At 40.0% G+C, this 13,445-nt stretch overlaps 1 protein-coding gene across 1 annotated transcript in view; it reads left to right on the top strand.

Annotated features, from left to right (window-relative positions):
• Positions 1–13,445, top strand: part of FNDC3B (fibronectin type III domain containing 3B) — a 184,442-nt gene that overhangs the window by 81,506 nt on the left and 89,491 nt on the right. The window contains exon 4 of the mRNA XM_074547428.1: positions 8,125–8,201. Coding sequence (XP_074403529.1) covers positions 8,125–8,201 — 77 coding nt within the window. The remainder of the gene's footprint in view (positions 1–8,124; positions 8,202–13,445) is intronic.

Genomic DNA, 13,445 nt, shown 5'->3' with positions numbered 1-13,445 from the left:
AGTTAGTAGATATGAGAAAGACTTTTTTTCCAAAACAGATTATTTTTTCTGCGATACCCTATAATTTTTTTTGCAGTCTGAAGTTTTAGTCGGGCTTAAGTATTGCTTTATGACCTAAATCCTATTCTGGGTTTCTGTCCAGTTGCGTTTTCCCACAAATTTCCTGTGTGACCCTGCATCAGGCATTTCATTAGTGTGTCCCACAGTTTCACTTGTGCAGCGAGGGGAAACGCAGCCCTGCTCCAGCCAGATGTTCTGGGGATGGATTCGTGAGTCCTGATGGGGTAACGCGGTGCTGGGTCACAGAAACGCTTTTGTGCTCCTGCCTCCCATGTCAGGATGTCATCTCGGGCTAGTATTCCTCACGAAATGAGTGTCTCTGCAGTTTCAGGTTATTGTGCTGTGGCTTGTGTGCTAATGGATTCGTTTCAGATGTTTTCAAGTTGTTGGTTGTTCTCTTTGTTTCCAAAGTAGTCCTAATTTATTTAACAGTATTTGCCATTCAAGTCAACTGATTTTAGACAGATGTTTGTCTCTTGTGTTTCAGTCTAGACATTTATGATTTACAATCTGTAGCCCATCTGGTGAATTTCCATGGGAATATGCTTATTTTCAATGCTTGAAGTATTGCAACATACTCTTTGCAAGTGTTTTTGCAGTAGCGACTGGTGAGCCAACCATCAGAAAGGGTTTATTTTAGCAAAAGACTCTGACTTGTTTGCTCACATTAGGGCAGGAAAATACTCCATTTCTGTTCAAAAAAAACCAACAAAAAATGTTCCACTCCAAAATGTTGCCTGTAAGAAACTCTAGAGTGACAGATATGTGGGTCTAGTTTAAAAAAGAAACAAAACCCACCTGAAGAACAGTGGGAGACCTGAAGAATCCCCCTTGTCCAGCTCCATTCTCTGTGGCTGAACAAGTTTACTTGTCTAACCTTTCTGATAGACTTCAATGAGCTTTAGATTGTCTAATTTCTCATAATGTGTAAATTTAAATGTCATCACTGCAGAATATGGTCACTGGTGTAGGGTTGCCAGATGCTTTGGGACTGGGTCCTTGTCCCCAGGTGCTTTTTCCTTCCCTTCCAGCCCCATGGCAGGAGGAGAAGCTGTGGATGTGCCAGGCTGCCAAACAGCCTGTTGGCCTTGTCTGGACTCTTCCCTGCTTGTTAAATTAATGAAGTGTGGTGAGCCCCAAAACCAAGGTGCAGGATGGCAGGGGAGGAGTGGGACAGCTCTCAGGATGAGTATCTCCAAATTCAAACCACTTCAAAAACAAACGTTTGAGGCTTGAAAAGTTATTAATTCATAGTTCTGTGGTGGACAGAAGTGTGCATTGTACCTGGTTTCTCTCAGAATTTGGAATGGTGCTGCCGTGTGACTGCTGTGGTAGCTTTGGACAGGGCATGTTTGGGGCAACTGATAGCTTCTAGTTAATTTCCTGTTTTTACAGGTTACTGCATTATTTCTACAGTATGCCCCAAACCAGAATACAACATCTGGGAGACACACATTGCAAACCAGCACGCTGCTGAGGAGGAATCTTGTGGTTCTGACATGAAAGGGTGGGATGCTGTTGTTTAACTCCAGGTTGGAGGTGCTGGAGCATGCAGCAGGTCAAGCAGCAAACACTGGCCAGGCGCTTCCAGGAGGCTCCAGAGTAAACAGCAAAGGTGCTGTTGTGTAAATAAGGCAGAAAACGCTCCAGGAGCTGCCTGCTGGATGCATTTGGCATGGATTTCTGGGCACTTTGATTGGATGTTGGGTTGAGTGAGTCTGTCTGCACAGCGTTTGATGTTGAAAGCATCAGTCAGACCCAGACTGGAGCGTGGCTGGGGCTGTCGGGTCTGTGGCTGCAGAGTCCAAGGGCTGAACGTGTCATTCCAGCATTTGGGGTTTGCAGTTTGGGCTTCAGAACAATTGTGCACTGGAACTCTGAGACACCACTGTGTTTTTTATAACATGCTTTGGTTTGGCATCTTATTTTTAATTATATTTATGGCAAATCAACTTGACAGACTGTGAGAGTGAGTAAAAAGCTGTTGTATTCATAGTCCTGGGATTTAGAAAAAAACATTAAGTGGTCATACAAGTCACAAGGAGTTCAAGAAGTGTGTGTTACCTACATCAAAAGTGCTCCAATCTCCACTGTCAAACCCTGTGTGTGCACATACAGAGGTGATTATGCTCAGTGATTAAGCCATGCACCTGCAGGATTTCTCAGGCTGATTTTTCTTTTTCCTTTTAGCTGTTCCATTTGCATTTGTTGTGGGATCCAAGATAATTTGAAATTCATGGAGCCATTTCTGTTAAACTTGAGGGTTTTGGTAATGTTTCTGAACTCTTCAAAGGTGAAGGAATCACTTCACTACTAAACTGTGATCTGAATAGAAAATAAGCAGTTGAGGTGCCAGAATATGAATGGGCATGTGTTAGGCATCCTTTTATTCACATCTTGTTGTGTAGGTGAGATCATCTTAAAATTATTGACAAATCTATAGGGAGAAGCAGGATAAGCTCTGCCTGCGGCCTATCTCAGGCATGAGCTGGTGCCATGGGGATGCCCAAGTGCTGGACACGTTTCTTAGCATTTATCAAAGCACAGGTAACACTATTTTAGCACCTTTCACTACCCTGCCATTGGCAGGTTGAATGCAGCATGAATGGGACTTTTTTCTGCCATTTCAGACTTCGCCAAAGGTATTTTTTAAAGCTGTCAACCCTTCAAGCACTTAATATTGCTAAAGCTACTCTTTCTCTCTCTAATGCTGGGCTGCTTGAATCTACAAATTCACACTGATCTAAGGACAAAGTATTTAGGTCTTGATCAGCAGCAGAGTTAAGGCCCTGTGTCCTAGGAACTTGAATAGACACCTGGGAGTTGACTCTCCTTGTATTGTATGTGAGCAGAGTTAAGTTAGTGGCCAAATTATCTTTTGTCCAGGAGAGAGTGCAGTTCAGAATTGTGCTGATACTGGTATGTGAAAGCTCTTTACATCCTGTTTTAAAGGTTTTCCCCAAATGCTCTGATATGCTCATGTTTGCTGGTGCTAACTAAGAGTTCTAGGCTGTGGCCAAAAGGCTGGGGAGAATGCTCACCACAGCTCTGCTGCAGAGGAAAGAAGATGAATGGAAGGATCTAGGGTTGTTTTGTTGGTTTTTTTTTGTTGGTTTTTTTTTTTTTTCTTTTCCTTGTCATCACCTTGTTTGGTCCGTAAGCTGCTTTGAGAATAACCAAGTGGAGGGAGAAGACACGTGTGCCTGACAGGGAGCCTGTTTGTGCTTGTTTCATTGAGGAAATTGTTCCGGAACAGCTGCTCATCCATGTGAAAATGCAAACCCTTGGGTCCCAGCCAAGGTCAGCAAGCCCTGGGTCATTTGTTTTAGCAGAGCAAACCGATTTGCCCTTAATTATCTTTCCTTTTCATTCTGTCACACCTTTTGCCCCATAGATTTACTTCCTAAGAAGGGCCACATGAGAAAGATGGGATATCAGTTTTGTTGAGGATCAGGGAGAGGCAGAATAATTTTTCATGGGTTAATTTTAACTGTTAAGCTTTATAAAATTTTAAGACATTTACCTCCCTGGATTTAATTTAGCTAGTTCAATAGGTTCTTTTTATTAAAATGTACAAGGATTCTTACTTGCAAACTCAAATTTTAAAATCTCTAAATTTCATATTGTTTCTCTGCTAATGCAGGTATTGTGGTGTGAAATGGTAAATTGGCATGTGCTTGCTGGAAACAGGGCTGAGAAATTCCTGAACTTGAGGAAACTTCCAGTAACTGTTCTCAGAATGGGAACTTGATAACAAAGCCTAGTAGAGTTTGGTAATTGCAAAACAGTCACTAGAAACTCTGTGTAAAACATATGCCCATGTGCTGGAGCTGGATGTGAAATACATTCTACAAGGGGCATCATAAAGAAGAGCAGTGCTCTCTAAGCATGATGATAATGGTGCAGTAAAATGACTTCTTGCCCTATAATGTTATGTGAAAGGAGAGAAATAGGAAAGAAGTGTTGGAGGAAAGAAGCTGGAGGAACTGAAATGCCAGAATCTGGCTTCTGTAATTTAAGGAAAGAAAACTGATTAAAGTGATCTTTAATGCATGCATTAAAGGTCACTAGGGAACAAGGAAAAAAGCTTACTTAGTCCAAAAGTGGTTTTGTACAAGAATTTTGAAAGTGTCACGGGTTGCAACCCAGGCTATAATTAGCCTTGAAAATCTTGGGACAGAAGTTTCTCAAGTGCATTGTGACATTATTCCAGAAGGAATAAAAATGACCGGAGGAACTGTCAGTCTGTGCCTGACAGGAACATCCTCTCCAGGGCAAGTGGGAGACAGAGGTGGAAGGGAGCCCTGTTTTGATGTGCAATAAAATCACCCAATAAAATATGGTGCAAGAAAATGGTTGTTGTTATGTTAGACTGAGTGTGCAGGTGGTTTTTTGAAAGGCAGTAGATTCACAAAACCTTGCTGGTTATTTGAAATTGTTAAAATAATCAACTTTAATGCCATCAGAGGGGTGACAGAGCAGCACAAGGGAGTAGGTGTTTGGGAAGAGGAGGAGAGGCTCAGACTGCGGTGTCAGGGTGTTAATGAGTTCTGCCACTGTATGAGACTGAGTTGCTTCTTTTGCTTATTCAAAGTTTTATTCTGTTAAGTATTAACGTGTTGGAAATAGGAAAACTGTGCTCTGCCAGCTGGGGACAAGTGGGGTCTGTCCCTGCCTGCTGAGGTGGACATTGGTGCCTCCAGCCTGGTGGCTTCTGCTTTTCTCTTCTTTCAGAGGAGGGGGAATGATTTCCTTGCACCTGCATTTTGGGCAGGGCAGCCCTGCAGGAGCCAGAGATGTGCTGTGTTCCTGGGAAGGGAGCTCAGGGTGGAATTTGGCCACTGGCTCTGTCAGCAGAGGTGGCCAAGCTCTGCTGGCTGGGTTTCATGAGGAGCTCAGCAGACAATCTGCATTTGTTAACAGGTCTGAAAAGTACTCCAGCCAGCTCGCTTCAGTGTGCAGCATCTCTGATAGCATGGAAGGACCTTTTCTCCTTTACTTTCCTTTAAAGTAAACTTTGTATCGAGCCACAAGCTTCAATTAAAACGTGCAAAGTTGTGATTCCAAAGAGTATAAAGTACTTACATCCAACCTGTGATTACAAACAGCTGGGGAACATCCTCCTCTAAAGTTCTGCTTTTTAATAGGTCAAAACTATTTAAAATAATCAAAATACTAAAAAAAAAAAAAAGAAACCCAAACCCACCAACCAAAACTCAAGCCAAACAAGATATGGCTTTGTTTTACTATTAATTAGGGAGTGGTTGCACTTAAAGAAGAATCTTTAATAATTGCTTAGACTCATTGAGCTGTGGAGGTGGGGGTCTTTATTTTACTACCACTTGAAGTTGTTTTGATACCATTGATGAGAGGAATGCAATAATGTGTGCTAAAGTCATTTGGCTAACCCTGAAATCAAAGCAGTGGAAACAAAATCTAGCTGCAAATCACCAGGCTGTCAGTCTTTGAAAAACCTGTTATCCAAATGACTTTAACAGTTTGTGGGTCATATGCAAGGTTAAGACTCCTCTTGCACGGTGCACGTTTTGATGATAAAACACAATATTGCTTTTTTTTATTGGAGTGGAAGTGTTACAGTCAACAGTATCAGTGTGGGAGTTTGATTTCTTCCTGCAAGTAGATCACTACTCCATATGAGCAGTTGGCACAAGGTTTGGAAGGACAGATACGAGGCATGCCGTGCTGCTTATTTGTTGTATATTTCTGCTCTCTGTGTAGAAACCCCCAAACTGTTCCATTTTAAGTTTATTTCCAAATCAGAGTAGCTATTTTTGAGAACAGCTAGCCAATACATCTATAAGAAGTTTTGGTGAGGGGCTGAAACAGGTTATGCACAAAGATTAATTTTACGAAGCAACATTTACATGCAATATTTAAATAATTGTCTATTTAAATGGTGAACTCAGGATTTAAAAATTTATATCAACAGGTTTTTTTTGCAGTTTTTTGAGTTTGAGAAATCACTGACAAGGAATGTGTCGCATAACTGTTAACTATTCATTTTACATATTTTCAAGCATGTTCTGTCCTGAAAAACTGAACAGCTCTTGAGATAATCCAGTGCGGATTAAATCCTGAAAAAAGCATCATTGCAAGTTCACAATATCAGCCTTTACCTTTTATGAACTGTCCAGCTTACTGTGGAGTAAAACTTGGCAGTGTGTACAGAGCAAAGCGGATTCAGAGAGAAATAAAAAACTCCAAATAAGTTTGACAAGATTTTTTTTGATTGGGAAAACACATTTATTCAAACAGTATTTCTATTCTGAACCAATTGTCACTTCATATTTTTGATGGATTTAAATAAAGCCATTTACATGGCAGCTCCTTCCCAATAATCATATACTGCTCAGGCTGAATTTTTTCCATTGACACTAAAATTGTTGGCTGTCTGTGGAGACAAATACTGTTGTGAGGGTCATAGGCTAAGAGAGAAATCCGTATGAACTGAATAATAAGTAATAACTTTTTTCCCCTTACTGGGCCTGTAGTGTAGGTAAATTTCACCACATAGTTAAGTGTAGGAAAGTATGAAGTCCAGCAAAACCAGATCCAAAATATTTAAGTTTAAGCTGCAGAGTTCCCATTTGCCTTATACACTTGATGATGGTTTGCCATATTTCAAATCTGGATGTGATTAGTAAAAGCTGTAGGGGCTGGTTAGACTGTAAATAACTGGATAGAGAAAACAAACCAAGATAAGAGAGGGTAAAAATAACTCAGATGGATTCCTGTGTGTAACTTGGATTTTGGGAGGAGGGAAATTCTGCTGATTGTACCAGAAGCAGCAGGAGTATAAAAATGCAGATGGAAAGGGAATGACTGCTAATTTAATGTGGACTGGTTTTGCTGATACCAGACAACAGACTGTGACTCAGTTTGTTGTTGGAGGTTTCATTAGATGAGTCTAAAATTTAGGAGCAGTCACTCCTACAGGCCATTGCATCCCATCTGTGCCTGAAGTGCTTCATATGTTTTAGTGTTCAGCTTCCTTCCCTAGAATGTGATATGGTTGGGAGATGTTGGATGGCTTCTCCATCAGAGAAGGTGATGGAGTTTCCTTTTGTGTTGTCAGTCAGAGCTGAAATTCAGTTTGCAGTGACAAAGAGCAGAGTCCTGCTGAGCTCCTCTCAGGAGTTTGACCATGGGGGCAAATGGGCTAATTAACAGTTCAGTGTCAGATTTTAATATGTAATAAGGAAGGAATGAAATTAATTTTTCTTTTCCAAGCAGTAAACTCTGATTGCAAACATCTGTCTGATGTTTGGGGGGTTTGCTTTACTGACTGCTCCATGTGATGTTCCCAGAGTTAATGGGTGAATCAGTCAGCAGTTGAGAGAACTATTTCCATTTTATCTAGACACTTTCTTTTAGCTGTGAGGCTCCATTTCCAGAAGCACAGTGGTTATGGCACTTGCTTTGTTGTACTTGTACTCAGTGCCTCAAAATGGAACTTGCATGTTCAGGGCTGGATTTCAGAGTGGAAACCATAAGCTTCTTGCTTGTATAACCACATTCCAAGGTTAGTCTGAATAGCTGAGATAATGAATTTGGTCTTTGTGCATTCTTAAATAGATAGATAGTTTTTCACATATGTGACTTTTCTCTTTTTTTGCTACAATTGGACGCTTTCCTTGGGAGCTGCCTAATTCCAGGCTACACAGTTTCTGCTTTGTTCCCTGCTCCTATGTCTTTGACAAGAATAACTTAAACAGAGTTCAATATAGGAATTGTGGGCTGCTAAAGGACATATTGTGTTACTGCTTAATGCTGTATAAGTTGATCAGTGGGTAATATAAAGTCTATGTTCTAGCTGTTTTATGATGAAAATATTATTTCAGCAGAATATATGGTAAAGTCATTGAACAATGATCTTATTCTCAGAATGATGGCACAAGGCATTTTCCATATACCAGAAATTAGTAGAGCTGTTCATTTTGTTATTGCAGGCTTCAAAAGTAAAGCTATTTTTAACCTTTTCTAAGCCATTATGCTATTTTTTTAACTGAAAAAACTGATATCTTATTACTCTCTTTCTGTTAGGACCCGCAGAGGTTCCCATGATGTCACCCAATGGATCCATTCCCCCTATTCATGTGCCTCCTGGTTATATCTCACAGGTATGCTTCTTGAAGAATTAAAACTTTTATTAAAAAAATAATAAGAATTTTTAAATGTAAAAGCAAAAGCATTGGTCCACGTAGAGAAATCTACTTGGTTGAAGTTTATTTAGAAATTTTAATGAAAGCGGTTATACACATCTTCCTGCCTTGTGCACTTGACTGATAGTCACCCACATTTGCACAAGTGACCAGGGATGTGCACCTTCACACCCTGGTATTTGGGGTAGATTTGGGGTTTGGGCACCTGAAAAAGCTCTGCACACAGACTGAGCCTATAAATGCAGCTTGGATTGTTTGTGAGAGGGGGAGAAGTCCTTGATGTTGGTGAATGCCTCATGTTCTTGTGTGGCAGTCAGAAGGGGCAGGAGACCATGGAAGTGAGAGAAGGAGCCACTGTAGCTATAAAATATGCATTTGATCCTCAGTATCTTCCCAGCAGAAATACTGCAGCACACCAAGAGCTGAGGGTTTTGGTGTGTTTCAAGAATAAATGTGATTTAACTACCTATTTATGGAAAAAAAATGGAAAAGGTTTTGGAGCTCGTGAGCAGCTACTGCTCTTCTGTGTAAATAACCCCAGATTACCAGTCTGTTCCTTCCATCTTCTGCAAAGCTTGGACTCTTTCTGAGCTAAGGGAAAAAAACCAAAAAAACAAAACAAAAGATTGATATAAGGCGTAACAGCTGTGATCAATACAATAAATCAAATAATGTCACCGTTTTCTTGAGACCTGGACCAAAAGCTTCCTTAAAAGTACACAAAGTATTTCAGATATCCTTGATGAATAGCATAAGAACTCTTGATAGATATAGTTTGGCATCTTGTTAAGCAGAAAATAGATGATGTCCTGGAGTCTCTTCCCCTCCCCAGGAAACATGTGAGCTTGTGTAATTCTGAAAAATTGTGGATGGCGTCATGCTTAAATCCCACAAAATACTGCAATCACTCTGTGGTATTTTGACTTCTGAACAGAGTGAAAACATGCTTCAAGTGAGAGGGAATTTGTTAGCCTAGGAGAGAGGGCAGGATGTCAGGGTGGTCCTCCTCAGCCCTCCCAAGGGGAGTGGTTGGAGTTTTGAGACAGCATTTGCTGCTTAATGCTCCTCATGGGCTCACCTCATTTAATAGACTGGCCCGTGTCACACAGAGGTTTATCTAAAGATTTATTCTTCCTTTGAAATAACGTTTAACACCTTTTTAATATTAAAATGTTTATACCTCCCCACCTCTGTGCTGAGATAAATGGTTGTGTATAATTGGAATGCTTTTCAAACCAGAGGGGTGAAAGTCTTCCAGCTGTATCTCTGTCTGAGCCCAGTTCTTCTGTAAAGCTTTTTGTGGGGCACCATAATAATTCCACTAAAGAAGCCTTTAAGTAGTTTCTTAACCAGAAAAAAATCCAACCAAAAACCTTCTCCTGAAGCAGTTTTTCCAGGGAGCTGGAAATATGTTGTAAAGTTATAGGGGGAAACTCTGTATTCTGCACTTTTCTGCAGTGGAATGTGTGTTCTGCTCTGTGGTGAGTCTCTTGCCTTTTTAGACTGCTTCATATTAAATAGGAGTTGAAAGTCTGCAGTAATGAAACTAGCTCTTTGTTGTAATAAATGTCGCTGTCTTACTTGCTTTTGCTTTTTTCTATTGCTTCAGAGTTAAACCCAGTCTTTTATGATAAACAATTAGAACACAACTTAAATTTAAGACATCAAGCAAAAGACCATAAAGCAAATTAATGCACTCTAGGATATGAATCAAAATATATTTGATTTTTTTGTTTGATTTGTCCCCAAAGTGTACATCCAAGAGTCAGGCAGACAGCAATGCCCCTGCAGAGAAGCAACATTGCCTATTAAAAAAAGGCATGAAATCTCATTTCCATTTTGTTATGCCAAGCCTGTGTGAGCTGTGTTAGCCCTGAATATTACATGAGTTATCGAATGATTGCAACCCTGGATTAATGTGGTGCTTCATCACCTCTTTGGAAAAATTGGTAGCAGGATGTGAGCCCTGCAAGGTCAGCCCCACTGGAAGCAGCACAAACACAGACTCTCTCTCCAGACTTCAAGGACCATGTTAATAATTGTGACTAGAAGCTGGGTTTGTTGATGTTGAAGAGATGTTCCCAATGATGAGGCTTAGCCAGGGCAGGAAATGATCCAGGAAAATAATAGAAAACAAATTCCAGTTCAAATCTTTGATGCTATGGTTTTGCTCTCAAAAGACCAGCTCTTGAAAGAGCCAGTATTTTGCATTATCTTTTCAGCAGAGAAACCTCTGTGCACCTCTGGCAGATAGGAGCTGTCAGATCAGGGTTCATGTCCCTGCAATTCTCTGTGGGCTAAGGGTTAGTTAAATAAGGACCAGAGGAGAAGTTCCTAGCTGTGCTCCTGGTGGACAATATCTCTGTTGTAAAAGTTGGTTCTGGAGGGTGACATGGCAGAGAAATCTGCATTAAATGTGTGTGATGTCAACGTTTTTGGGTTCAAATGTTACATGAGATTAAGGATTTGGAGGCTAAGGTGTTAAATTTGGGGACATCCTCATGGGTTGTTGTTCCTGCTTTTCAGTGTATGTCTGGGAGGAGAGAGGGAGGGTTTGTAGTGCTCTAATCAGGAGAATTAGAAAAATGAAAATATCAAAAAGCAGGATCAATAATGTGTTTGTTTAGTGCTACTGGCTGAGGACTGCTCTCTCTGAAATAAATCTGGAGCAATTCTTCTTGAAATTGAGAAGCTGCTTGTCTGTAGTTGGACAAAAAATTTGGCACGAAACTCCACTTTTTATTTTATTTACATGTTTGTTAATATGAGCTCTCTGCCAAAGAAATTTTAAGGCTAAAGGACAAATTTACTGGTTGGACCATGAGGTGCACATGTGTTGAAGAGCCTCCACAGGGTTTCTATGGTCTGAGGTTTTCCATGTGAGCCATGGTCCTGCAGTTCAATGTTCCTACACCAAGCACATGGCATTTGACAGAACTAAAGCATAACTTCTGTAAAGAGGAATGTCTTTAAGTGACATTTAAAATGATAGGAAATTTATCCCATCCTTGAAAATCAGGATTTTGGTCCTGGGTAGATCCTGTCCCCTAGGAGAGGTGTTCTTCTCCAAAAGCATGTTTGGCTAGCATCAGGTTTTAGTGACAATCTCCTTGTTTTTGTGTGGCTTGCTGCTCACAGAGCTGCTCTGGGGGTTCTGTAGGCTGCAGCCAATCCTTTAACAGGGTGATCCTCATTAAAGCTGTGAACAGAAGGAAGGTTGTGCAGATCTCATGTGGAGCAAGCCGGGAAGTGATGCTCCTTTTGAGTTCATGGGCTCTGTCCTGAAGAACTGTATCATTCTAGATTTGAATTACCCCAAAGTGCTTGCCAGTATTCTAGATGTTTATCTGTCTATTTTCCACACGGAAGGTATAGATTTAATTTGGTGTTTGATTTAATACTGATGGATTCTAAAGATAGTGATGCAAACTTGCCACGACTGGCGTGAACTCGGATTGGCATCTTTAAGAAATTAAATGAATAAATAAAATGTTGACATCCAAGTGCCTCGTGGATGAGCTCATTCTGTACTGGTTTTGGGTACAGATTGATTTATGAATGAAGTTTCAAATTAGTTTATGAAATTTGTGAAGTATTGGTTGTAGTCCACCCAGTGGCCATGCTCCAGATGTCTGCTGAATTTAACATATTAAATTTAAGTTGAAATAAAGGTTGTTTGGGGTATTTTTTGAAAGTGGAAATTACTTGCATATTACTATATAAACTCATACAGTAAAGGTGTGTTACAGAATGAGGGTAGTTGTTTCTTTAACTGGATCTCACAAAATACAAATGCAATTTACTTGTGCACAGTTAACATGCCTTTTTCCTTAGAGTGTAATATTACATTTCAGTGGAGAAAAATGAGACAACATGGAGCAGTGTGATGTGCTTTGAATACGTGAATTATCTCTAGTTACTACAGTGATATCTGCACTGGAAAACAAATAACATTTAAAATGGCATTTCCCAAATGTGGCAACCAATGGGGGAGGCAGTTTTATTGTGTATGAGTAATGTTAGCCCAGACTGCCCTGAAAGATCATCACCTACCTCATGCAGCAATTAAGCTCCCTAAAATATGGGAAAAAAACCCACACAGAACTATGCTATAATAGTATTGTTATTGAGGTGGCATGCCACTTTCACCAGCATGCACAAAAAATACCAACATAAAACAATTTACCTACTAACTGTCTGAAAAAAACCGCACAAAATAATGGAAGTTTATCTCTAGGTGAAAAATGACCAGAGATATTTGTTTTCTCTAAATATAAAGTGCTAAGATTAGTAATAGCAATTACTTTTAATATTCCCATTGCATCTAGAGACCTCAACAGGGATTAGGATTTTGTTGATTCTTGGCACTGAAATAGAGACTGTTTAGCAGTTTCCAGATGAATTTATGATCTTTGTGACAAATGGTTTTAAGCAGATACAAAGAATTGCAGATTTCTTCTTAAAATAGCAAAGTTGAACCTCTCTGCTAAGTTATGTTTTTTTCATTAATGGATCAAAACTGATTTTATCTATCTTTGATGAACTGAGTGTTGTCTCCCAGAATGGCACTACTACAATCTACTCACTGCAGGTTTTTACACATCCATGGATATCTCCAGTCTTTATAGCTGCCTGATGCATATAACACATAAATCAGATTGCCAACTTTGATTTGTTAAGGACAGAATAGTGTATTTAAAAATTGTATCTAGCTTCAGAAATGTACATGTATATCAATAATTCCTAGTTTAGAGAGAAAATGCCCTGTAGAATTGGGAAATAAAGTGGGTTTTGCAAGGTCCCCTGTGTTTTTGTGCTCATTTGTAATGTATTCACGTGGAATAACAAGAATGCTGTCAGCATTCATGGCCTGGGAGGAAACAAATAAAAGATATTAGTGTTTTGGCTTTTCAACTGAAATTATTTGGAAGGCTGGCTGATCCTTTGAGTTGGAATAGTTGGTGGTTGTAGGTTCCTCCCAGATGAAATTTTCCATTCTATCCCCTCATCTCTGGCTTCTCTCAGTCCTGTTGATATTTTATAGCTTCATCTAGCGGGGTAATTTCATCAAAAAGGTCTTTGACAGGACTCTGAGCTTTCCTCCCTGCTTTATAGATGATAGTTCAGGAAGCTGAATCCTAATAATTTAAAATATGGTTTACATTATGTGCTGCTCAGTGTACAAGCTTTCTGTCTAAATCT

Source organism: Zonotrichia albicollis, chromosome 9 (genome assembly GCF_047830755.1).
Source record: "Zonotrichia albicollis isolate bZonAlb1 chromosome 9, bZonAlb1.hap1, whole genome shotgun sequence".
Taxonomy (NCBI): domain Eukaryota; kingdom Metazoa; phylum Chordata; class Aves; order Passeriformes; family Passerellidae; genus Zonotrichia; species Zonotrichia albicollis.
The sequence above is the reverse complement of the archived record's forward strand: the minus strand, read 5'-3'. Positions and strand labels throughout refer to the sequence as shown.